Source organism: Falco cherrug, chromosome 1 (genome assembly GCF_023634085.1).
Source record: "Falco cherrug isolate bFalChe1 chromosome 1, bFalChe1.pri, whole genome shotgun sequence".
Taxonomy (NCBI): Eukaryota; Metazoa; Chordata; class Aves; order Falconiformes; family Falconidae; genus Falco; species Falco cherrug.
In genome coordinates, this window is record NC_073697.1 from 41,400,021 (window position 1) to 41,427,357 (window position 27,337).

The 27,337-nt window shown below is 45.7% G+C and overlaps 1 protein-coding gene across 5 annotated transcripts in view; it reads right to left on the bottom strand.

The window, feature by feature from the left end:
- PTPRA (protein tyrosine phosphatase receptor type A) overlaps positions 1-27,337 on the bottom strand; it is a 133,832-nt gene that overhangs the window by 69,840 nt on the left and 36,655 nt on the right. For 2 of the 5 annotated variants that reach the window (XM_055699493.1, XM_014276924.3), the window contains one exon: positions 3,584-3,655. The exons of 1 other annotated variant lie outside the window; for it this stretch is intronic. In XM_055699493.1, coding sequence (XP_055555468.1) covers positions 3,584-3,655 — 72 coding nt within the window. Of the gene's footprint in view, positions 1-3,583; positions 3,656-13,268; positions 13,285-27,337 lie in introns of those variants that run through there. 2 more of the 5 variants (XM_055699521.1, XM_055699518.1) reach the window with 2 other exon arrangements.

Genomic DNA, 27,337 nt, shown 5'->3' on the forward strand with positions numbered 1-27,337 from the left:
AAAGTGCCTATGGGATTTAAGAGCACCAGTAATTTGTGATTTCTGGTCTCAGGGCAACCTCTGTGTTCCCAAAAAGCACTCCAAGGGTCAGCCTGCACATCAACAAATGCCTAAATCTGACAGCAATCTTTAAAGGGTTGGGAAGGACTACAGCTGGGGGGAGCTTCCTCTGAAACTACAGGAGCAGATCTTCAAAGTGGGGGAAAAAGCAGTTCTTGGCTTGGTCACCCTCCAACGCAAAAGCCATCAGGGTGAACCAGTTCAGGACTGGTCCTGACCCATCCCCTCCTCTTCAGTTCTCCTGCAGTTTGCTCACAACTGCATGTACTCAGCGAGAAGATCAAGCTATGGCACCAAGGCACTTATCTGAAGAGCAGTCCTTAAGGGAGAGGGTGCAGGGTCCAGCCACTGCAGCAGCTGGTGCCTCCAGGCTGGAGGGGACAGCTGGAGTGGATGGAGCCATGCAGCAGCAGCAGCACTCAAACAAAAAATTCAATTTCAAGTTAATACGGGAACGCATACCAGAGGAAAGAGCCAACTACAATTACTGACTCTTATCTCGCAGTAAAGATCTTTCAGTTATTGTGGGTAGCACCAAAAACATTAGCTTGGCAATCAGCACTGCTGGAACCAGTGAGAAGAAAACCACACATGTCAATCACTTCTGAAAATCCACAGGGCACATCGGCTTGGCTCCCATCTCCCAGAAGATGTTGGCAACACAGCTGGAAAAGGCACAGGGAAGGATATGGATGGTGTGAAGGTAGCGAAGGGCTTTGCATGGACTTTGTTGAAACAGGATATGTGGTTTTATTACTCACCCTCAACAAAACATGGGGCTCAGCTCAGCACTGCACCAGCATTGATATGACTGTCACTTCCATGCCTGGATGGTTTTCTGCTCTTTTGATTAGCTCATGTAAACCCGTACTTGCCCCCGACCATATGCACAACTGTAACACACCCAAAAAACCCGCTGGTGCCAGGACACACACACAACCCGAACAGCATCTGCATTAGCTGGCAGTTATTAATCAGCATATCTGGCAATGGCACACTCAAGTACAGACGGCTCAACACAATGCCACGTCTTCAGCACATTACACACGCTGCTCCTCTTGCTTTCAACACACACTGGTGCTCTTTCTGAGCATTTCAGGACCATTCACATGAATGCTGGAACCACTAATGCCCCACCTGTCTCATTGCTCACACCTGCACCTGATGCTCTGTGTCATGGGGATTTATTTCAGCAAAGAAATTCTCCTCCTTGTTTTCCACTGTCAAAGCCAATTTTTAAGAAAATAAGTACATTACACAAAGTATTTTACATGAACATCCCAACATGTTTACCTTAACCTTTTGTCTTCAAAATGAAAATAGAGAATTACAAGCAAATGATTTAATACCACCAGGTTTAGCTAAATTTTAAGTGAGGATGACAGGTTTGGCACCCATGTAGAATTTTGAGTAAAATAAAAAGCTTGCCTTTCGACATGAAACCTGGTTTCAAGTCACCCAAACTTCAAGTGATTCTTCCATTGCTCCTCCTATTCCTATGAGACATTGTAATTTTAAATATTGGCTAATTTGAGCCTGCAGCTTGAAGGTTTCTTCAAAACGTCAGCTTCTTGCTTTTTGTAGACAGACTGATGAACTGTAGCTAATTTGCTTAATTAGTGATTTACAGAAAAGATCTCTCTGTGAAAATGTGAAACCCTTCAAACAAAATGCTTTAAGCGCAGAGTCAAGAGACCATCCGTAATGATTGTTTACTCTCATCCTCTTCATATTTTTGGGCCACACTATTCCAGTCAGCAGCTCCTGTGATTCACAGCATTGTACTTCCTAAATATAAAACTGAACTCTGCAAGAGGCCAAGCATAATTGTCCCAAGTTTTTCCTAGCAGAAGGATGTTGCTTTTTAAAAAATCACACTGGGATGAGAAGGGAAGAGGTCAGCATATAAAGTAAACACACGCATCCAGACACCGTCCCACAGCCCAGAAGGAGTTTTCCCTGTGATTTCAGCAGCTTTGTTTCTATTAATCCATCTTTCCTTCCCCCAAGCACTTGCTTTTGCTGACCACTGCATCCAAGCACACAGGTCCTTCTAATGGGTGCTCTGGTACTGCCGAGCACAGGGAGAAGGCTTGCACAGATGTTCATTTTCTAAGTAACAATAATTCATGCAAATCCCTGCTCCAAGCAAATTCCACAGTAGTGCATCTTATCACAAGCCAAACAAAAAGTACAAATACATCTGAGAACTGTAGACCTGTATTAAAAGAATTTACTCTTGTTACAGCTTGAATTTCTCCCTCTCCCTCCAACAACTCAGCCACTAAACTATCCACTGACACTAAATGCCAACCAAACCACTAATTCCACCCAGGCTAGTAAGAAGTGTAAACCCCAACTGCAACATAAAGCAAAGCCTGTGTTAAAGTACAACAGACATAACATACCCCATGTTCACCCACGACACTTTCTTACACATTTACAGTCAGAATAAATGCAAGAACAAAATCCTGCCTGTGATGTCAGCTCCACCAAGCACCTCACCAGGCTCCAGAGCAGAGCATCCATCTTTGCTGTATTTGGGGTATTTGCAGATTGCAGAGGTTTGATACTGTGGTGGGAACTCAAAGATACCTCTACCACCTCTTCAAGCTTGTAAATTGAAATTTATCAGTATGTAGAGCAAAGCCTGGAAATGCACACAGTCCTCTTGCCTGAGTGAAGTCAAGATGACTTTTTGAGGTATTTTGACTGGAAGGGGAAAGGCCAACTCATTTAGTTGGTCTATATGGTGACTACAGTGAAGACCCTCTTTCTTACTGCAAGAGGAGGCAGAGACCAGCAGTGACCACTACACCACCCTGAACCTGCTTCCGAGCACCACAGCCGTGGCAGAAATGACCAGCAGACCAGAAACCAGATATTAAGGTATCATAAAAACTACTTATAAATACATCTAATTCTGCACACATTTCTATTTTCTTTTCCAAGTTTGTCCATTAGTTTACTGTTTTTAACATCAGGGATTTTCCTCTGTTTCATTAATCAAGAACTGAGTACTCTCTTGCCACATTTGGAGATAGACCAGCTTTCCACAGAACCTCAAGATGATGAAAATAAACTAATAAAATATATTTTTAGTTTTGGGTGGTTGTTGGTTGTTGGGTTTTTTTTTTTTGAGATGGCAAGTTAGAACCTGAATTCCAACTCAACCACTACGTTTCAGCAGAACAAAAAAATCCCTGTTGCTGAGCGCTCTCAAATAAGTCATGCCCCTTCCAGCTCTGCACCAACAGAGACCTTATTATCCTTTGAGGGAGGAAGTCAGATTTTTTCCACTGAGTTACGTTCCCAGGTAGTTCTTAAATAAGATTTCCCTTCCCTCTGTGTTTAAAAGGACACTTTGACACAAGTTAATGCCTTGGCCGTGTCCTACTCCATACTGCCATTGTTGTGTACTAAACCCTAAAATGGAGTGATGACTGGCCAGCCACCAGCCAGTGTGATTTTATTTTGAGAGGAGAGTTGCCAAGATGCCATAACTAACAAAGCTTCTTCCTACCTTCATTTTCATAAGTAAATTGTCCACCTGCACGTCATTAGGAGCCCATAAAGGTTCTTCCAGTGGTGCCCCCTGCAAACAACAAACAAAAAAGCTTTTAAAACCAAAGAGTTAAAATTCAGTAACATCTTTGGAAAACAGTATTTTTGCTGCTGTCAGCAAGGTGATTCCACTTCATTTTATCTATATGCAAAATGCACCTTTTCACTACTGCTTAAGCCAGAGACACACTTTAAAAACCTGAAAATAACTTTTAAATACAGAAGGCAAAACTGTGGGAGCTTCTGGGGTTAAAAGTGCTTTTGGGCAGAGGCAGCAGCAGGTGATTACAGGCCAGCAGCAGCAATTACAAATGAGAAGGAGACTCTGACTTCACATCTTCGCTTGATCTGAGGACTGCTGTTTGAGGTAAAGTTTAGGAGTGTCCACAGCTAGAAGTGGATAATTTTTATCATAGTGAAGGTACAATATTTGCTTTGGGCTGCTATGAGTGTGTATTTACCCAGACACAAGTGGCTGGGGCATTTGAAAAAGCAGTTCTACGTATGTTCATTCGTTCCTACCCCAAGCGAAGGGGCCAGAAAGCCGCACGGCGGTCACCAGCGCTCCTGATGGTGATGTAGCAGAGACACAGCCACCAGCTTCCCCAAGCCTAAACCTCTCTGGATATAGACTTTGGCTGTAGGGCGCAAGTGCACTCCTAAAGGAAACAGGCTGAAGCTTGTCCCTGTGGTTCAGGTGTTGTGCAGTGATGTTCTCACACCTCTGCACAGAGCAGCCTCCCTTCCCACCAGCTCTTGGTCTTGGATTCCTCACTCCATCAGCATAGCCGCACTGCAGGGGCTCATGGTTCACTCACAAAGTCAAAGACCATTGCCAGTGGATCCCGCCTTTTACATGACAAGCCAAGTCGCTCCCACTCTCTGCATCTCTGTTCTGTCTCCCAAAATATTTTTTACCTACACCAGCTTTCAGGCCACAGTGGGCTCCTTGCAGGAGTTTGAAGAACCAACCCCTCCTTTCACTAATCCCATTTTCTGGGCTGATGCTATAAGGTACAAAATTAGAGACCCGAGGCACTTCTAGATTTAGAGTTGAATATATTTAACCAAATTAATATTTTTTTTCCTATCGATGTCTTTTCTCCCCAGCCTTGGGCAGGATGCGACCCAGCCATCTGCTGTATTGGTGCCAAGTAGCTTCTCAGACATAATCCCTGGGTGATCTCCTCACTGCTTTTCATCCTACTCAAGTGTTGACTCGAGCACTTGTTCAATTAGACAAGTCTCAGCACTTCAATCAGATGGGCACACAAGGCTGATTTCTACCTCCACAGAGAAGAAAAAGTCTGATTTAGTTGAGTGTGATAGAACCAGAAGCTTCAAAGTAATGAGTCCTGGAGATCACGTCTACTCTGAAGTCTGACAGAATAGCTGCTTAACACAAGCAGACCACCAGCAAACAGCAACTTCCATTTTAAAAGAAGTTGAGAGCAAGCAGATTAAAAAGACATTGGATCTGGCAGAGAGTAGGAGAGCTGTGTTACATTCCTGCTATCTCTTTTTTAAGGCAACTGGAGAAACTTTCTCTTGTCTCTGGCTCAAAGCAAGCAACCCACAGATGTGCTGAACTCACTGCTCCCCCTGTACCACTTGCATTTTCTTCCTTACAATCCAGCATTTCCTGATACCTCCCAGCAATGCTGCTGTCCCAGGGCAGAGGGGTCTGTCTTCCTCTCCCTGTGCAATGGGGATAAGATCCTTCCATCCTTCAGTTAGCTATACGTATTTAAAACGTTTTATGGGACCAAATCAGGAATCTGGCATAAGCAACTTGTGCTATCAATATTTTCATGGTCAATTTATTCCTTCATTCACAAAGCTGCCAGTTTCAAAACACAGCCTTGGACAATGTTAGGTGCAAGAAAAGTTGGAAGACTTTGCATTCAACTCCAGGTTCAGAAGGCCTTGATGGAACGCAAGACTTCCCGTCCCTGCTGTTATTAGCATCATCTGTGAGTTAAAAGGGAATCGGCAATAAAGCTGAGTTTTCACAAAGCTTGGAACAGAACACATTCAGTGTACACTCATGGTCGCTTGCAAGGCAAGGACACCACCTTGCTGAAGGAAAGACAGACACTGGGAGGTAACAAAAACCAGCAAATGCAAAGGCAGAATGAAAACAAAAGCCTATAAAAGCTTGTAAGTCAATGCAACATGTTTGAATGGGTTTTAGAGCAGACTGTGTCTTCAGACGGCTGTAAAAACAGATCAGTAACAGAAGAGAGTAATTCATGATGCGTGACTTGCAGTGACTCATAAACCTTTTGACAGGTACAGAGCGCACTGCAGGCATGCACTCAAGCCACTGGAGTATGTAAGAGTAGAAACATCTTATGTTATACATACTTACAATAATATCTTATATCCACATCTGTTCATAGAAATTAGTCATACAGCCGGCCCACAGAGGAAACACAATTGCCAAAGAGCAAACATACAACAGAACCGAAAGGAGGTGGCGTGTCCCACATTTGGGTTATGCAGCCCCAGCCACACACAAGCTTTTCCAGTCATCTGCCTGGCTCCGGGCCCACTGTGCCCCCCACGTGCCGGCAATGTAATCCGCTCGCCAGATAATCCTCCAAAAACGTGGTATCCTGAGGATCTGGTGCAGTCAGCTGACTGCGGTAAGCCATGGCTGCAACTCACCGGCTTTGGGAATAGTATGATTACTATTTGTAATTACTATTTGTATATTTACTTTCATATGTCTGGATGAAAGCAATTTAACCAGATAAATGTACACACTGTTACAGCACAACAACAGTAAGGAAGGCACGCTGGCTATAGGAAAGAGCTTCCACTCTCTACAGCCAAAGTCCGGCAGCATTGGGAAACCCAACAGTGACCTAATCCAGGTGTTCCTGGACAATGCTGTAGCATAAAGCTGCATCAGAAAGAGCTTCAGTTATGAAAGAGACCTTTGGACTCATCAGCCAAGTGTCTTCCAGCATTGCTGTCCTGGTTTTGGCTGGGAAGGAGTTAATTTTCTTCCCACTAGCTGGTACAGCACCCTGTTGTGGATTTAGGATGAGAATAATGATGATAACACACTGATGGTTTTACTGGTTGCAGTGTGGTAGTCAAGGACTCTTCAGCTTCTCATGCTGCCCTGTGAGTGGAGAGGCTGGGGGGCACAAGGCATTGGGAGGGGGCACAGCCAGGACAGCTGACCCCAGCCAACCCAAGGGGTATTCCATACCATAGCACATCATGCTCAGTGTAGAAACTGGGGACAAAGCTGGCCGGGGCTGCTGCTTGGAACTGGCTGGGCATCAGTCGGTGGGTGGTGAGCAATTGCATTGTGCATCACTTGCTCTGTATATTCTAATTCTTTTATTCATATCGCTATTATGAGATTATTATTACATTATTATTATTTTGCATTATTATGATTATAATTAATTTTTTTAAAATTCTTTTTCTGTCCTATTGAAGTGTCTTTATTTCAACCACCAGTTTTACCTTTTTGTCAATTCTCTCCCCCACCCCAGCCAGGGGGAGCGAGCAGGCGGCAGCGCGGGGCTGAGCTGCTGGCCGGGGTTAAACCACAACAGTGCTTTTTGGTGCCCAGTGTGGGGCACGAAGCGTTCAGGTAACGACAGATCTGACCAGAGCGTGTTAAAACAAACTTGTTATAAGCATTCATTACACTGGTTTAACAGTGGCTGGTCACAATGCTGATGTATTTGCTCTCAGAGTTGTTGCGCAGTGTGTCCCACCTCCCTCACTGTACACGCTGCCTGTCGGGATGTTTATCATCGCGGGGGGCAGCGTTAAGGTTATCACTGTGTTGTACTTTGCAACGCTGGCTTACATCATATAATTATGGGTCGTGAGATTAATCTGGTATTTGTAGTCAGCACTGCTGTCATCTCCATAGTTCAGGAACCATCTCTTGGAAACTATTAATAATTACACCCAAACTTTTTTCCCTCAGATAAAATGTCTCCCCCAAATTATGGGGGATACAAGGGGTGACACTTGCCACTGCTACTTCCCCTGCCTTTCTCCTCCCCCTTCCCCTTCTCCTCCAGGCTAGTTACAACAGCTCTTGGGAATTTTGAATATTCTTGGGATGTTCAAACCAGCATGTTCCTGTTGATGTGTCTCCTATTTCTGAATGTGTTTCAGGTCTTGCTTAAAGTTAAACAACTATTTAAGAATGCCACCCAGAGATCGACCCCGAGGCCATAGCTGTGACTGGCAGGATGTGTGGGACAGTACGGGCACGCACCTACGTCAGTGGGCAACTTGGTATCTTTGTGCAGGAGTTAGCAGGGCTCGTTGAAAGACTTAAACTAGATTTGAAGGGGAAAATGGATAAACCCAGGCTCACTAGAGAGAAGCCTGGGGAACCACAGCAGAGTTTGAGGGACGGCACGCTCACGAGGTCCTTTGGTCTGCCACCTCAGTGGAGGCAGGGGATGGAGATCCATGCGGCAGCAAAGACGCAAGGGATGTGTCAGAACCATGGAACCGCCTGAAAATGGTCACGCAGGAATTGGGGCTTCTCCCCCCAAAAAGGTGGCGGGATCAACAGCCCAACTGAAAGGCATCACAGTGTGGGCAACAAGCAGGAGGAGCCGGAAGCCACTGTGCAGCAGGGAAATTAGGACGTAGTTGCCATCACAGAAACACAGTGGGATGACTTGCACGACTGGAGTGCTGCAATGGGTGGGTATGAACTCTTCGGAAGGGATGGGCAAGGAAGGAGAGGCGGTGGGTAGCCCTGTAGGTTGCAGGGTGTTTTGGTTGTCCAGGGCTGAACAAAGGTGACGATAGGGTTGGGGGCTTATGCGTAGGAGTCAGGGAAAGGCCAACAAGGCAGATACCTGGTGGGAGTCTGTTACAGACCACCCAGCCGGGACGAAGAGGCAGGTGACATATTCTATAAGCAGCTGGGAGAAGTCTCACAATGGCAGCCCTTGTTCTGGTGGGGGCCTTCAGCTTAGCAGCTGCCCGCTGGAAGTACAGACCGGCAGGGAGGGACCAGCCCAGGAGGTTCCCGGAGCGTGTGGAAGAGACCTCCCTGGCCCAGCCGGTGAGGGAGCCGGCGAGGGAAGGCGCCCGCGGGACCGGCTGCTCCTGAGCCGAGAAGGGCGGTGTGGTGGCTGGAGGCCGTCTACAACAAGGGCCAGAAAGAGGATCAGGAAGCTGCAGCTCTGTCAGCCTGGCCTCGGTGCCGGGGAAGGTTATGGAGCATCATCCCAAGTGCCACCAGGCGGCACGTACGGGACAGCCCGGCGATCAGGCCCGGCTGTGATCACCTGCTGTGACAGGGTGACTCGCTCAGTGGGCAGGGAAAGGCTGTGGCCGGTGTCTGCCTGGGCCTTAGTGAAGCCTCTGGCACCGTCTCCCACGGCATCTCCTGGAGACACTGGCTGCCCGTCTCTGGACACGCTCCAGCCCCTCAGTATCTGGCTGGGGCACCAGCCTGGGGGGGGCGGGGGGGTCAGCCTGGAGAGAAGGGGGCTGGGGGGGACCCGGTGGCTCTGCAACGGCCTGGCAGGAGGCTGTAGCCAGGGGGGTCGGTCTCTGCTCCCCAGGAACCAGCGACAGGACGAGAGCAAACGGCCTCACGTTGCGCCAGGGGAGGGTGAGATTGGGTGTGAGGGAACATTCTGCACCGAGAGGGCTGGCAGGCGCTGGCACAGGCTGCCCGGGGACGGGGGTGTCATCATCCCTGGGGGTGTTCAAAAACCATGTGGCTGTGGTGCTTGGGGACATGGTTCAGTGGTGGCCTTGGCCGTGTTGGGTTAACGGTTGACTTGATGACCTGAAAGGTCTTTTTTTCCAACCTAAATGATTCTATGATTACTGTGATGGATCATCCTGCTTGCTATGGAAAAAAATTTATGGTGCAACATAATATCTTTTAGAAAAATGAGGAATAGAAATGCACAAACTAAGAGGTCTCTTGTGGAAGAACCCCACTGAGATAGTGGTTTGGGATCAGTTGCACTATGTGGGACTTCAGGCAATGACAGCACGTTTGTTAATCTAGAAAGTCAACGGCATAAAACACAAAAATATTCAAGATCTTGGGTTGGCAAAGGTGGCCTACAGTTATAGGACTCCTCCATGTCTTATTAAAATAATTACAATAAAAGTAAGGCAAGTATTAGTTGGCTAGACAGCCCCAAACCCCGCCGCCTGTTTAATCTACCTGAAAGCCAAGTGTATCAAGGAAATTAAAGCTGCTTTTAATCCATGCAAATCTCAGTGCAGAATCTTTTATTCTTTTACCTCCTACCACGAGTTTAGTCCTGCCCCACAACCCTTCATGCTGCCAGAGCTGCAGGAGCAAAACAACACAAAGCTCCACATTTTAGTTAACAAGGAGAATAATTCTGGACCTTTTGGCCTGGACGCAGCTTTATGCTTCCCCATTTGGGTTGAGATCGAACCCTGTTCCACCTGTGCTTGGTTTAATCATTTGTATTGACACATAAATTAGGGCAATTTGTGCATAAATTAGCAGCGTCATTATGGTAATTGGAATGGTATGATTGTGCCGAGCGTGTTTGCAATCTGCCACAATCCTCTGGGACAGTGCTGCAAGTGAGCTGCTGCATCTGGAAGGGCCAGCGCTCCGCCGGCATCTCACTGCAGCAGGTTTGGCCACACACCAACCCAAAGCAAGCCTAAATAACGGAGGAGAAGGGGTGAGCAGACCTGTTGCTTTGTCTGAAATGCTGGCTTCTTTTCTAGGTTACAATGCCACCATCAAAAAATAACTCTACTTCCTAAACATCGCATCCTGACCTCCCCTGTGATGTATGAATGAGGTTGATTTATAGACAGGGGCAGAGAGAGGCTGCTAGCAAAATAAACCACCATGGTGCAAACACCCAGATGCATGCAAGACAAAAAAGGAACAGGAGACTCAAATCCCCTGCTCTTTGCTTTATCAAACCTAACATGAAGAAACAAAGTCATCCTCATGAAAAACAGAGCCACTGCACTTCACTCCTTCCAATCCCCACCGAAGCTGCAACAGAGGTTGGGATGCTCACTGGGATCAGGGACTTATCATAGATTATCTCTGATGATCCCTGCCCTCAAAAAAACCAACACAGCAACTAAATCTTAAGAATTGAATGAACAAAGAAAATGGAAGAACAAATAAACTGCAAAGCAGTTTTTGAGATTCAGTTAATTAGTCACACATGAGTAGGTCTATCTATTGTAGGTAATTATCAGGGTAGACTTTCAGGGTCTCTTACGAAAACATGAATTTTTTTAAATACCCCATAGGTATCCTGCACCCTGAGCCCTGACAACCTGCAGGTGCACGGTCAGTGTCCCTGTGCGTTGCAGTGCTGCTGGTGATGCTCAGCTCCAGCTCCAGGGCCTGGGGGTGGGTCTGGGGCTGCACCATACTGCCCTCCTCCTTATGGGTACCAGGAGATGCTCCTTAAGTCATTCAGTTTTCCTACCAAAACTGGTCACTAATTTAGCTGCTAAATGGGATCATTACAATGAAAAATCCTACCTGTGGGACTTGAGCTCTCTCCCTTCAGAGTGAATTCAGGCTCAGTTTATTCTCCAGGATCCAGCCAGGAGTTTTCCTCCGACAGACATGCTGGCACTTTGCCTGGCTTAAAAACATACAGCAGAAGAGCACCAAGCACTAACCTACCACTAAAAGCGTTAAAAAAAAAAATCAACTTTGGGCAAACCATATGGTAACACTCACTGCGCCACAGGTGAGAGCAAATACAATACGCCCTGTACAGCATGAAGTAAAAATAACAAATTTTCAGAGAATAATGGTGCTTAAATACCAAACCAGCCAAGGAACAGATGCCCAGGTGAAGGGTTTTTAATGCCTTCGGCCTCAAGTGTTCCTGGAGTTTTGCATTTCTTTGCTGCTTCAACCTTAAATATCAGGAGATGGATTTTACAGCAGCACCTCGAAGCTGCCCAGCTGCAGCACAGGGACAAGCTCCACAGACCTTCCGGGCTGAAGATACTACAAAATCCTGCAGTAGAACCTGGAGGATCAATGATCAGAGAACAAACCCTGTTTATAAGCAGGCCAGTGAGCACCCTAAACTCAACCCAAGGCAAAGGAAGCAGGGATAAAAATGAGTTATTGCAGCAAAGGGAAAACAAAGGTGAAAGGATGAAAATATTAAAAGGGCAAGAGTACATAGGAATCGGGGGATGCTTCATAAGCAGCAAGAACAGGGAACAAAATTGAGCTGCCCCAGCTGCAGGGCCAAAGGAATTAGCAAGGTATGAAGAAAAAAAAAAAACCCCAACCCACAGCCAGCTTCCTTCTGCTCTTCTGCAGCTCCCCTCAAGCACAGGTGGCTGAGTGGTGGGTTCCCCCTCATCTTTAAGCAGAACCCCCCCTAAGTAGTTTAGCAGTGAAAGCAATCTCATCTCTTCCCTCCTTACGAAATAATATGGATACTAGCACAGGCCAGCATCGGCGCCTTAGCACCCAGTAATTCCCAAGCCCCTCCAAACACTGAATACCTTGTCACAGCAGGAGCTTTAAAAACTCTTCTCTCCACCCCTTGGTGATAATTAGTTTAAGTCTGTCAGCAGCAGATCAGTTTTGCACTGCAACTAAGCCAAAGCTGTATGAAAAGGCTTTGGCTGAAGACTCTTCATACCAAATCAGTTCAAAAAAGGAAAATACAAAACACAACCTGGCTGCACCATCAGTTTGAACAGTTTCTGCTGCTAAGAAGGAAATACAGCAAGATTTGAAAAACAGGTTCAATGAAGTTATTCTTCACTGTTTTATTTTCCCATAAAGCTTAAGACCAATTTGGTTTCGTTTCTATCACAGTTTCTTGAATTGTTTCTGATGGGAGCACAATGCGGGGACCCAGCATGTGAAGCTGTGCTGGCCCCTGCCAGCTCTCAGTTAATGGCACAAGGAGCTGATCTGCCTCGCTACGGCAATTCCTGTAATTCAACTCTAGCAAACAATTCCTAATCTGAAAATGGGACAGCATCCAATAGTTATCTCCTTTCTGGTAAAAAAAGAATTTAAAAAATCCAGCCTATTTACTCTACCTGCCTATTTACCTGCCTGTTTACTGTACTGGCAGTACCACTATGCAGGCATGACAGCAACAAATGCCGGCAGTTCCTGCAGTTTTGCCTGTTGATGTTTTTCCTTTCATCCTAGCAAAAAGCATGTCAAAGCTAAACAAGCAGTCGAACAAAGAAAGCATCTGGCTGCTTCCCTGACAAGTGAACAAGCCCGCAGTTTTCAGAAAGTAGAGCTTTCCTACACTTCTAACCAAGGCAAATAATTTTAAAGTTGGACTCAATGATCTTAAAGGTCTTTTCTTACCTAAATTATTCTATAATTCTAATATGCAGTTACCTTAATTTTGCTGCAGGTGCTTCCATACATCCTCACTAATGTTTCTAACCTCCATTCATCTGTACTAAACCACCCTAGGATTTTCATCCCCCCCAATAATTTATTAAAGACCAAAAACGTAATCAGTTTTCCGGTAGCTGCATTAATTGTGGACCTATTCCACCCCTGTGCATACATCAAACCCTGGCTAAACACATGAACGCAGAGTACCACGCACAAACTTACGTGAAAGGATTTTGTTTGAATGGTTTCGCTCACCGTGACACACCTGATAAGAGCCTGCAGCAACGACACACCCAGAGATAAACCAGACGGTTTCAAATCTTCAAAACCCCATTACGCATCCTGAATGAGGTGGGGGAAACAAATACACAAAGAAAACATGATTGCGTAACAAGACCATTTCCCTTGGCAAATCCTTCTGCTTTCCTTTCCTCACCATATCTGTGTGTGCACGTAGAAATCGTTCCCTTGCATTTTCTGAGCTACCTTTGGCTCTGCTCCCGTGGATGGGCTGCAGGGCTGACGCCTGAGCCCCAGCACAGCAGCACTTCCAGAAGCACCTGGCAATCTTCTCCTGGTGCTTGCAAAATGTAGGTCTCGCTGTATCTTAATACTGGAAGATGTAAAGAGACAGGGCAAAGCTGTCTGAAAAGCGGCATCCTTTACAAATCCAAGTGATATAGTTAGAGAAAAAAAGAGAAACCCAGGCAGGCAGAGGTGGCCACTGACCCCAAAAGCCATGTCCCAGAAAGCCAGTGGATGCACAACTGTATGCAAGAGGCGCTCATCAGTGATGATTTGATAGTCAAATATTGGCACCTGGGTCAATATGGATATAAGTAGATATGTAAACAAGCTGTGACCCTACCTCAGCGCATCTTGGGAGGGCACATTAGTCTTCCTGAGCTCCATGCCAGGGATGCTATCGTTGCCGAATGTATCATACACAGAGCAACGCGCAGCCCAGTCACTGAGGTCTCATTTCTAACCCAGCAAAACATTTGCAACCTTTTTATTCCCCTTCCTTTTTTGACTTCCTTAACGAATAAACATACTTATGAAGGGGGGGGGGGGGGGGGGGGGGGGGGGGGGGGGCGGGGAACGCCATTCACACGACTCAGTTGTCCTCTGCGCAGCCTGGGTTTGCTAGCAGCAGCTTGGAAAGGGCAACGAGACGTGAGATTTTTAGCAGTGCAACAGGGACATGAGCTGCCACGGGGCAGATGGTGTGGCAGAACATGCACACTACTACAGGGGCAACTTCTGCTGGTGGCTCAGGGCTGGCTCCGTCTTCGTAAGGCATGTTAAGCCAATCCACTCAATGAACAGGGCTGTCAGGACATATAGCTTGTTTGCAGGAGGCTTGGCTGTATCCTATACATTTTTCAGAGTAAACGAATGCAGCACACCGGCATCTGTGCTTCCCCAAAGGTTTTGGGAAAAAATCCCACATCCCTGTCATGCTGTTGGCTTGCCAGGTCTCAAATTCAAGAACTTCTATGTCTGACCAAAGGGAATGGGGGCTACTTGTACCCCACACACCATGCCGGTACAACAAACACTGCCACGTACCGTATTGCCACCACCTGTTCTGCTCACCAATGCAAATCACCACAATGGAAACCTCCTTGCTCCTGCCAGGAGAGGTTTCAGTTTCGTGACCCACACACTGGGTTTTCCTGTCCATCATTTCACCAAACCCCAGCCCAAAGACTGCCAAGTCACCAGGCAGAGCTCTATCCGCTTGAAGGAAACCAGGAGCTGTTTTCAAGGCAGACCCACGCGATGCAGCTTGTATGATGGAGTCAAGCAGTGGTTTCAGCTGTGATTTCCATGCTTGCAGGTGGTGAAGCCAGGGCAGGGAGAGCAAGCGACCCTTCAGGAAGCCACCCAAGAAACAAGCTCCAGCCAGATTTCTAAAAATGGTTATAGCATCAGGCAGTGATAGGATGTTCTTCATTCCTCCACACAGATGGATTTCTGAGCTTCGGATATAAACACAACGTTGTTGTAGCTAGGATATTGCGCTTTTCTCCTCTGGGTCACAAGTTCAGAGCTACAGCAAGTCATGCTGCTCAAAAAGCAACAGCTCCTTTAAGGCTGTCATTAATGCTTGGATTCCCCAGCAGCTTTTTCTAGGGACTCAAGGTTAATGCAACAGCCTTGGCCCCTTTCTGAGGGCTGGTCATCTGTATCGCAAGGTCTTTTATCAGTGCTGATCAGGACACCGTGTTACACACCTCTGTGGCACCTTGACCTGGTCCTGCTCCAGCTGAACATCAAATAAACCTTCATCAGGTAGTGACAGGGCAGAATAAGGCTTTTTAAAAAAGCAGAAGCTGAACATGAGGGGAAAAAACTAAGCCACAGCAGCAGAGAACAAAGGAAAATGGGTTTTCACTTCTGGCATTAGCACTGCACCACTCCAGCGTGTTCATAGAAGTTTCACCTCCAGGCTTCACTATCAGGTTCTGATCTTAGATTCACTGTCAAAATAAAGCTTGTGCATAAATCCACTCAATTTTACATAGAACAAGGAACCATCAGCTTCTTTTTTTTTTTTTTTTTGCTTTTATTTATTTATAAATGGCTTAAAACAACATGTACTCACATATGATAGGGGTTGCCTCAGCAGTAACTCCAAAAAGGCAAGGGACCGACCCTGTGCATGCTGCAAAACCAGGCTTTTATCTCCTGTGGATTGCTCAGCAATTTGCACCAAAGAATACTGTTGGCTCTGTTGTAGCTTTTAGGCTGGATGAAATTCAGAGTTTTGACACCCCCACCTCTGCAAGACCACTGAAGCCCATGGGGACTCAGCAGACCTAAGGGTCAGGAGAATTATGGCACAAATCTTTACGTGCATCAAGGCTATAGGGCAGATTTCTGGAGGCACAGCCCTGGAGGAGCCACCTCCTAGTCCTTACCACCCAAATTCCCCCAAACAGTTGAAGATCCAGACCTGATTTTTTTTTTCTGCAAGAGTTTTTGATGTTTCTCTTGGAGGGATACAGTGGACGGCACAACAAAACCTGCAGGATCCATCATGCCAGTAGCAGGACCCCTGCAACACTGCACGAGGAGTCCTACCATGGGAATTTCGTAACCTTTAGTCATATTGGAGATGGAAAGTGGAGCCAGAAGCCATGGATGAGACCTCTTTATGGGTGGAAAATCTTTGACGTGAGTCGTGGTGCCAGATGTTGTGCACAGCTGTGGGGCTCTGCTTTAATCCATCATGGTGACCTCCCGTAGTCTTCAGACAACCAAACGGAAGAGGGCTCAGTTTTCTTCAGGGGCTTCTCATTTGTTTCTTTCATGGAGACACTGCTCCAGCAGTAAAGTCAGTCATTTGCTTATCTAGAAATCCTCTCCATACCACCGTATTCTTTGTTTAATAATACAAAATGCTGCTTTAAAAGGTTGGGTTTGGTTGGGTTTTTTTTAATTTAAGACCATGTATTTTCAGTTTGAATTTGCTCAGGTCCTTCACCCGAGCAAAAGCAAGGCTCTAACCAGGACTTCCCCCCCCACAGATAAGTTCCTACCTGAGCTACCATCATTTGTTTGATATGATTAATTACCTAAGCTTTAAAAAAATAAATTAGCAGTGAGGATGCCAAGTACTGACGCACTCCCAACATCCTCAGCTGGAATACCCTGTGGCTGTCACATGGAAAGCCACCTTGGAGGCTCCTGCCCCATCCACGAGACAAACCCGTGGAGGGAAGGTGTGCGGGGAGCACAAGGGTGACAGATTAAACAGCTGATCTGCATGGAAGAGGTTTCTCTGGCAGGGCTAAATGTGTTTAGCCACACACCCACATATCATGCTCTTTGCTGCATTACACACTAAGGAAGTGAAACCTGTTTCTGCAGATCATATGATGGACAGTCACTCAGTGCCTGAGCCAATCTTCCAGGCTTGGCAGCAGGAGGCACTGGGGCAAGAGCAGGAGCTTGGCTTTGCCTCTAAGCCCAAGTGTAGCTAAGCCACAATCTCACCAACACATCAGATGAAGACCCTTGAGCAGTGAAACTTATCCCAGCTGCTGTAGAGTCCAGGACAGTGCCAGAAGACCCTGTGTATTTATGGGTCCAGCCTACCAGCAGCATCAGCTGCAGTAGACATTAATAATACAGGCTACAATGAGACATCTAAATCTAACTCTTGAGATACATAGCTGCTCCTCCAAAGATCCTGGACTTTTCACAAGCCTAAGAAAAAACAAAGAAATCCATCTACCACCTCTTAGGGAAGGTACATGCTCCAGGTAAGACAGCCACCTGGGAAAAAGGAGATTAATTTTCTTTTTCTATTTCCAGAACTGGCCTGCAGCATTAACAAAACCAAATTGCTTTACCCTAATCTCTCCCCATTCTCCTTATCATCCTAAACCTTGTCTATTCAAATGAAGGTTTTGCTGCAGAAACTTTCACCACCGGTGAAATAATAATCTACAGGCAAGCATACAGATGGGGTTTGACTCTGCATACATGTAAATAGACAGCAAAGCTTCCAGCATTTCCAGGGTACAGGTTTTGCAGCAGCTCCAGCTGGGACTAAGCACACTTGTGTTCCCACAAGACCATAACAAAACAAAACTGACACAATTCCTTCTCTATGCCTGATAGTTGGAGCATTAGCAGATTATTTCTCTTATTTTCATTCTAATAGGTGAGATAATGATTTTCAGAGACTTCTCTGATCTGAACAGCTGTTTCCCCAATGTTGTTGATATACACAATAAATGAAGCTCTCTTTGTATATGCCTTTTAGTCTGGTTGAATTTAGTTAGGAAAATGCTGTATTTTGAGCACGTTAAGTGCCAGCAGAAACTGAGAACGAGAAAACAGAATTAAAGTGCCAAGACATTACGGATATCATATTGCCCACCTCAAAGATGCAGAGGAACTTCTGGGCTGAATAAGGGTAAAAACTGTGCTCAGAGGTAGATCTCCACTTCCATGCAGGATGGGGAAGCTCTGAGAAGGCAGGTGGGGAGGAAAGGACTTTCTTGAGCTGTGTAGAGATATTCTGGGTTATCCCAAATGACATAATGCAGCCATAAAAGGCTTCTAGAGGAATAAGGTGATGTGCACACATATTCCAAGCTGTTCTTTTCCTCTAAGGCTGTATCATTTAAACAGGAGAGTGATGGTGGCTTGGAAACCCTGCATGCTCCTAAAGAGTTAAAACGTAGTTATGGAGACTGGCACAATTAAAATTCTGGTAGAGTATATTTAAATTGCAGGGAAAGCTGAGCTTGTCCAACTGGATAGTCAGACCGCAAGTTCCCCCAAATAGGGCTTTGATTTTCCAACACAACACCTGAAATCCTGTTCTGCTTTTATAAAACACATGTGGAATCATGCTCCCTATTGCACAACATGGCTTGAGGAATAATTCCAGGTATATAGGTATAAACCAGAGGTCATGGCTCTGGAAGGGCTGAGAATTTCAGCAGCAACAGAGAAGACGACAAGCCCGGTCCCTGGTGGCAATGCTGCGTTGAGAGCTACCCACAACAGCAGCACCTACCAATGCAAGATCATGGGTGGTTTCGCTCAAGCACAGCACTCAATGGCAAAAAAATACAAACAAATACTGAGAAGAGCACTAAAAGCAAGCAGCTTCCATGGTCTACACAACCAAACCCAGAATTTATTTACTGGGTACTTTGTTCTCTTCCTGGCAGTACTTTTGAGCTGCTAGGTCAGCCTTACTGGAGGAGTCAACTCAGAGATGGGAAGATGCCTACATGTTTTGTGTCCACGCAGCTCATTACAAGGAGGTCAACTCACCTTCAAGGGCTTCTTCCAGATGCCTAATTCTCATAAAGTTGTTCATACTTAACTGAGCCTTCTCTGAAATACACTGCTGCCCAAAAGCCACCTCTTACTATTTCTGTATACCTGCATTTCCCCCACGCTGCTCTAACAATTCCAACAATCGCTACTGCTTCGACACCTTTTTTTCCTCAAGTCATAGTATCACAGCATGGTTTGGGTTAGAAGGGAGTTTAAAGCCCACCCAGTCCCACCCCTGCCATGGGCAGGGACACCTCCCACCAGCCCAGGTTGCTCCAAGCCCCGTCCAGCCTGGCCTTGGGCACTGCCAGGGATGGGGCATCCACGGCTGCTCTGGGCAGCCTGTGCCAGCGCCTCGCCGCCCTCACAGGGAAGAATGTCTTCCTAAGATCTAATGTAAATCTGCCTTCTTTTAGTTTAAAGCCATCCCTCCTTGTCCTATCACTAGCCTTGTAAGAAGCCCCTCTCCAGCTTTCTTGTCAGCCCCTTTACGTACCAGGAGGCTGCTCTAAGGTCCCCCTGGAGCCTTCTCTTTTCCAGGCTGAACCATCCCAACTCTTCCAGCCTGTCTCCATAGGAGAGATGCTCCAGCCTCTGACCATCTTCATGGCCCTCCTCTGTCCACTGTTTTTGCCAGTCTTACTTTAAAAATATGCTGCCAGGGTGAAAAAAAACCTGAATGCATTTTGCTTAGCTTGCAACAGGCAGCTCAGCACCAGGAGGGGAGATCTCCCCTCAGCGAAGGGTACTCTGACATCGCCATGTGCTTTAGCTGTGCAGCCAGGACGACATCTGAATACACCATACACAGGAGCTCCCAGTTATTACTTCGGGAGGGGACCACACACCACCATGTCCCTTCTCCACTAAGCAAGGCTGCAGTTAAAACTGGTTTTATCAGACTTAAGTCTAGAAAGTGCATACAGGATCAAGGTGCTCCCACATTCAGATTATTTTCGAAAGGAAAATAACTCAAGCTCTGCTGCAGATCACAGCACTCAGACATGGGGTGCCTAGAGCCATCCTGCCCTTTGCCATCTCTGCCTGAACTGTCCCCTCCAATGCTGGCATTTTTATTTTGCTATGTCTACTGCCACACCTCAGGCAGGCAAAAATGATTGTGCAAAAATGGTGGCACATGGCTACGTCTGTGCACCAACAAACCGAGCTGTGCAGTCATCGCTCCAGAGCTGACACAGGAATGATTCTGCAGCTTTATCCCACGAGTTCATTTTAAAAGCATCGTTGATTGACAGGAGCCAGTTCAATGGAGTCACAGGAAGGCAAGGGCAGGAACGAGCTGAAAACAAGGCTGACACTTCCCTCCCAACAACAGAATGCAGCACACAAACCATGAGATGCTTTTGTTTTACATCTCAAAAAAAATCCGCCATCGCTCGCTCCGGGACTGACAACAGCCTGTGCAAGTGGCAGGGCTAAAAATCAAACTGCATCTTTGCTAAAAAATAGTCTTCATCAAGTTTCAATCCTGTAAAAGATTTAAGAAAAATTAAGAAAATTTCAACCCAAAACAAGTCCCAGAAGCAAAAGCCTCCTCTGGATGCTGTTGGGAGGTCAAAGGACTATAAAACATCTAGAACCCCAGTAAGTGACATTAAGGGATGCTGCACGAGTGTGGGCTGGAATGGTCTCAGCTGTACCCCTACACCACCTGCTCAGGGCACGTCCTTGCCACCCCATTGGGTTCCCAACCCTCTGCTGTGCTTTCGGAGAGGAAAGACAAGCGGCCCCGACAGCGGAGCCTCGCTGAGCCGGGCTGTGCAGTAACCAGTAGCAACTGTGCTTAATCCAGCCCAGAGACAAAACTGCCAGGGCTCATTCATACCCACATCACGTGCAGAGCCAAGTCTGTGCATGGTCACAACCACTGCGTATTTTTTTTTTTTCAGTTTAAGCTTAGTTTTAGAACAGTTTTTATTTTACATAGAGCATATTTAAATCAGCTTTTACAAAGATGCGATTTTAATAGATGAGGTTGGGGTCAGTTTCAGTATAAAGGATGCACAAACCCTTTTTCCTTCGCGTAGTCACTCTGTACAAAAAAACATTTATTTCAGTGATTTATTCTCATAGTATTTGAGAAATTACCAAGAAAGAAGCTGCTTTAATGCTGACAGTCTTGATTTTTTGAAAGAATTACAAGAAAGAACAGAAACAAAAACACTGAAGAGAAAAGGAAGAAATCAGCAGTTGCTCTGCCCCATATTCAGGTCACAGCCCCAAAAGCCACCTCACTGACAAAATGAGGCCAGCATCACATTACCTATCGGGTGTATTGACAGCAACGAATGTAAAGACTGGAAGCAAAAAAAAAAAACCAAACACATTTTCTACTGACGTTTCAGAAGAGGTAAGTCAACAGGCACATGGGCTAATGGCTGGGGACGAAATTTCACTGAACTGTTAATCCAGATTTTTGGTAGCTTCTTCAACAAACTTTTATTTTAAATTTTAATCTAATTTAGCTGATTCTAAGTTGAGAAAGCCAAAGATTAAATGAAGACCAAAAAGCTTTTGCCCCCTGCTTTTGACCTATGAATACAATGGAGGTGGGATGGACCCAGGGACATATGAAAAGATAAGGGAAAACTTGAGGTATGTGGTAGCTGCACAAATACACGTTTGTTCCTTTCTCTCTCCAGGCACACTCAGCTACCAGCACCAGGTGAGAAAAGGGGCTCAGCAGCTATCCTGCATTTCCAAGGAGGTCAGGCAGAAGAGGGTGCCAGGCTTTTCACAGGACCACATGGCAGGAGGACACGATACATTGGGCAGCAGACGAAACAAGAGATAATCAAACTGTAGGGAGAACCTTTTCCACCGTGAGGTCAGTCAAAACCCAGAGAGCCTGTGCAAACTCCATCCCCGGAGGTTTTCAAGACCCAATTGGATAAAGCCCTGCGCAGCCTCATGCAGCTTCACAGCTGAGCCTGCTTGGAGAAGGATGTTGGTCTGGAGACCTCCTGAGGCCTCATCTAACCACCTGAACCACTCTGCGAGCCTGCCTTCCAAGGTAACCCATCAGCAATTAAAGCTTGTGCCACAAACTCAATCTGTCATGCTATAAACACCCAAAAATCTGCATGATGGAATTATATTAGTCCATATAAAAATGGGTATACAAGGGAACCGAGGTCCCAGCACCTTATTTAAGAGACATCCCAGCTCCACCATGCTGAAAACCTTCTAGATAACAACCTCAAGTCCCCCCTTTCGATGTCACCCCTTTCCTGAGATTCCCCTCCATGCTACAACACTTATCCCCCAGTGCTGTGCATGCAAACAGCCCGCCGCCTCCCTGGCCAGCCTGGGGAGATGTTATTCTTCTTCCAAAAAAAAAAAAAAAAAAAAAAAAAAATCCCCTCAATTATTTATGCCGCTCTTTGAACAACACCAGCTATTGTCAGGGAGTGTTTTACAGCTCTGAATGTCACATTGAGAGTCTGGTCATGCCAGTAGGAAAGCCTGCCGCTGCCACGTCCCAGCAGAAAATGCTTTATTCAAGGCACTCGGAGTCCAGCGCTGGGTAAAACCTAAAAGGAAGCTGGTGGGTGTGACAGACACATTTTGTACAATGGTATGAGAAGAAGCAGGCAAGGGCACTTGATTTTTTTGAGGTGTAAGGTGCAAAAATTACAAGGAGCGTTGTGCAAAGTCAGGTGAGGCTAAGTGACCAAAAGCTTTGGTTTGATATTGCTCTAGGGGAATTGCATGGACAAGAGCGGGGGTGAGCAGAGCTGGAGACCTTCCCAGCAGGACCCGGGGAAAAAGCAAGGAGGGAGCTTTCGCTGTTGAGAAAACCAGGCTGGCTCAGCGGACAAGAAACCCGTTTCCTGCCTGATTGCGACTGTGTTAAGGGAAACAGGGCTCTGGAGGCAACCGCGCAAACAAAGCACAGCTACCTTCAACTCCCACCAGGCAGGAGCAAGAGCTTGTGAATGGCCAAAACCCACCCAGCCCCTACAGTCTTTTTTTAAAAAAAAAGTAAAAAAAGAAAAAAAAGGAAAAACAAGTTAAGAAAAGCAACAGCCCCTTTTCCATGGTGTGTTACATTACAAAGCAGAACTGGATGGGTTGCAATCTTCCCCTGCCGCACCCGAACGCCAGGTTTCAGGTTACTTCACCCGATGTACCTGCAAAGATTTTCTCTGAAGCGTGTTATTTCTACCATCTCTGGTAACACCTAGCTCTTACAGCCAACCTTTAATCTGCAGATCTTTAAAACGTCCTGCAAAGAAAGCAAGTGTCATTTCCTTCCCCCTCCCACACCCCCATGCACCAACGAGGAAGTTATAACCCAAGTGAAATAATAAATATCACCTAGTGAAAAGGGAACGCAGTTAGCAATAGGAAAGCCAGTGTCCCCATGTTACTCTAACCTACAGGATCCATCCTTCCAGCCTCCAACTCAGGAAACAGCTTTTCATCGCAGGGTATCAAAGCTCCTCCCAGTTTTGGCATCTCCACCTCTTCTGCCTGCAGAACTAGTTTAAGCGCTGAGGGTTTGGGGTTTTTTTAACCAATTCATGGATATCTGCACCGTACCCAGCAACGGTGCTCATAGCTTTTCTAGCTGCCGCCGCACATCTCACGGGTCTATTTACCATCAGCAAACATCCTAGCAGTAATCCTGGATTTATCGCTTCAGCTTACTGATAACTCCCCCACGGCTGTTCCCCCAAAGCCCAGAAATCCAGTTTACCACCCTTCGCAACGGAATCTCCAGGCATTTTGAGAGCTGTATTATTTTATCTCCCCTGCAATCTCAATTCACTGTGAAAATACTTGGTGAAACCTATTAGAAGCTTTCCTGAAGGTCCCTTCCCATCCAAACCACTCTGTGATTCTGTGACTGCAGCCACATCATCTCCATGCCCAGAACAAACAGAAACCACAGCAGCAGCTGTGGCTGCAGCCCTGAGACCACCCTGACCCCCAGTGCTGAAAATCCTTTATTTAACTGAAGGGCCTTTTGATACAGTTGACCCTGCTCACAAGTAGTCCTACATGAAAGGTGGCCAGAGCCAGCCAGAGGCAGCAGTGTCACTTTATAGTGAAGAGCTTCCAGCTTCCTTCCAGGCACTCAGGCTGCAGAAATAAAAAGGATTTAAAGCAGATGACAGAGTTATTAAAAGATGATCCATTCCTCGTGAGGTCTTAGTGATTTGGTATTTTTAAGCCGTGCAGTATTCAACCCTCCACAAACAACTCTAGATGACAGAGAAAACACAAGGAAGCCTGTGCCTCTTTTGGGGCACAGTGCAGTACTTTTCTAATCAAAATATTATCATTGAGCTGATATAATACTGATCAAAAGATAACTTTGTTTTCTCCCACTCAGTCCTTCCCCCATTGCCACTGGAGTTCATGTTGGTATATGTTATTGTCACGCAGATGGAAAGCAATTACAGAAAAGCAATCATTGGGCTTTTTACTAAATTTTACATTTACTAGATTTTTTTAAATTTAGTAAGATATTCACGAACAATCTAATTTTGTCACTTTTTTTCACATTCAGTTGCTACATGCACTTAGCCTACAATTCCACCACATCATGGATGAGAGTCCTTCTCCACCACAACCTGAAATCCAGACAGCAACTTTCCTGAAATCAGAGGGCTGGAGCATCTCTCCTATGGGTACAGGCTGAGAGAGTCAGGGTTGTTCAGCCTGGAGAAGAGCAGGCTGGGGGGAGACCTTAGAGCAGCCTCCCAGTACCTAAAGGGGCCTCCAAAAAAGCTGGAGAAGAGCTTTTTACAAGGGCTTGTAGTGAGAGGACAAGGGGGGATGGGTTTACACTGGAAGAGGGGAGATTTAGATTACATGTAAAGACAAAATTCTTACTGTGAGGTGGCGAGGCTCTAGCACAGGCTGTCCAGAGCAGCTGTAGATGCCCCAGCCCTGGCCAGCTTGGTACAACCTGGTCTGGTGGAAGGTGTCCCTGCCCATGGCAGGGGTTGGGACTGCATGGGCTTTAAAGTCTCTTCCAACCCAAACCATGCTGTGATTCTATGATTCAATATCACTTGAAAGCTGTGGTTGAGAACTATAATCTTCATAACAGAATTCCACGAGAATCACAGAATCATAAAATGTTGTGGGTTGAGACCTCTAAAGGCCATCTAGCCCAACCCCACCCCCCACCCCCCCGCCACGGGCAGGGACATCTGCAACCAGATCAGGTTGCTCAGAACCCCATCCAGCCTGGCCTTGAATGTTTCCAGGGATGGAGCACCTGCCATCTATGGGCAACCTGTGCCACTGTTTCACTAGCTTCGTTGTAGAATATTTTTTCCTTATATTTAGTTTGAGTCTACCCTCTATTGGTTTAAAACCATTTACCCCTGGCCCTATTGCAACAGACCCTGCTAAAGAGTCTGTCCCCATCTTTCTTATAAACCCCCTTAAAGTATTAAAGACCACTCGCTATAAGGTCTGCTCAGAGCCATCTCTTTTCTGGGCTGAACAACCCCAACTCTCTCAGTCTGTCCTCACAGCAGAGGTGCTTCAGCCCCTGACCATCTTTGTGGCCTCCTCTGGACAAAAGAGAGCAAAGCTTTATGTTTAAACAAAACATTTCATCTTCTCTGAGCACTGACTAATGTTTCATACATGCTTCATGCACTTATGGAAACTACCCAGGTAATACACAGCTTTCTGCTTTTATAAGATACTGATAGATTAGAAACTAACATGAAAGACCACTTGCTAAATTTGTTGAAAGTATTTTATCAGTAATGACTGGATTTGGATCACAAGTTTCTCCCCACTATGAAAATGAAAAATTAATCTATCAGATTCAGTAAAGTAGGAGAGAGAAACTATTATACACGCAGGAAAATTCCAGCGTAAACATTTTAAAGTTGCATTAAGTGACAAACAAGCAGGTTTATTGCTGAATTGAGGTACGTGTATATGATGACCACCATCATCAGACCATGAGGTGCCCATCAGGTGGATATTTTTTTGAAAAAGACACTGAAATTCAACTCCTGTAAGCAGTTTAAATTCAAGATAGGAGGGTTTCTAGGGTAAAAAAAAAAGAGCTACAATTTTAAAATATTCAACGTACAGAACTGACTTGGGTGAATGTTGCACTAACCAGTCTCAACAATGGCATAAACCCTTCGTTCTTATCCTTCCTTGGGCTTGCACCACTGCTGCCTTTCACGTGTCCTGTTGAGAAGCTATTTCAATCCAGCTCTCTCCACAAGCCTCATAAAAGGATTTCACTGCAACAAATGCCAAGGCAAAGAGAAAGAATGACTTAAAAATCCAAATAAAGCTTTTTTTTTTGCCTTTTTTTCACCATGTAATTGCAAATAGCAAACATATCTGTGGTTTACAGAGGAGGCAATAAATTAAAGCTAGAGTCACAAATCGGACCAAAAAAAGATACTTGTCATTCAATCCACCACCCCAGGATGGCTGTGGCCCCATGGGACACTTCTCAGTTTTGTGAAAGACTTGGAGTCCTGAACTGAGGAAGTGCAACATGAAGAGCACTCTCAGAAGTTTGTTCTTTTTCTTATAAAATTCATCCAGCCCTCTGGTGCTTCCTGAGCACAGCCTCTTTGGTCTGGTTGCAGCAAAAGCAAACAGTCTTTAGCAAATAAGCTTTTTATCTGTGAACTGAGCACATCATAAAAAAAAAGAAAGTTTGATCCTCAGCAAAATGGTTGCATGTGTTCCTTCTGTAACTACTGGAAGACGGCCGCAACATTTCAGTTTCTAGAAAAAGAAACTGGCACTTCCTATCTTTTTAGCTTTAAACTGCTGCAAAAAGATGCATTTCAGCCCCTTAGGAAGCTGAGCAGCCCAGCATTTTAACTTCCCCTCTGATAAAGGCTACAGCAGAACAGTTCCATGAGATCTACCACCAGCAGCAGAACCTGATCCTGGAGATAGCAGTAATTCTCAGCTTCTGCTACTCTCATTGGACACTACAGAATTAAAAAAAGAAAACACACAAAAAAGCAAATCTGTATTTTTTTCATTTTTCATTGAGCTGAACCCCTCAACCAATACTAAGAATGCACAGGGTGCCTATTTTCATAACTTTGGTGAGCAACTGTATTTTAGGAGTGGTCACTGAACAAAACAACCAAGCAAAACAAGTTGAGGAGGTTTGGGTGTTGTGGTACTTTTGTTTTTAATTGTTTTTATTTATTTTTTGATATTTTGTATAAAATCTGTAGCCAGACACAGCCCAACTCATGGATTGGCAGTGGGAAAGAAAAAAGCCCTACAACCACATACCCACGGACTCTACACTAGTTTCCACTGCATCTCCAGAACACATTTCAAAAAAGAGAAATTTAGGGTGAATTAAAGTCATTATGTGAAGAGGTAAGTTTGTCTGAACAAGTACATGGTAAATAGCTTCTTTCCCTCAGCTGGGTGGAAGTCTTTACAGATACCTCTCCCAGCGCAGGGTTTGGTTTGGAGCAAGCCCATCCATTGAGACCCTTGGGACTTTCCAATGTGGTACAAGCAGAAGAA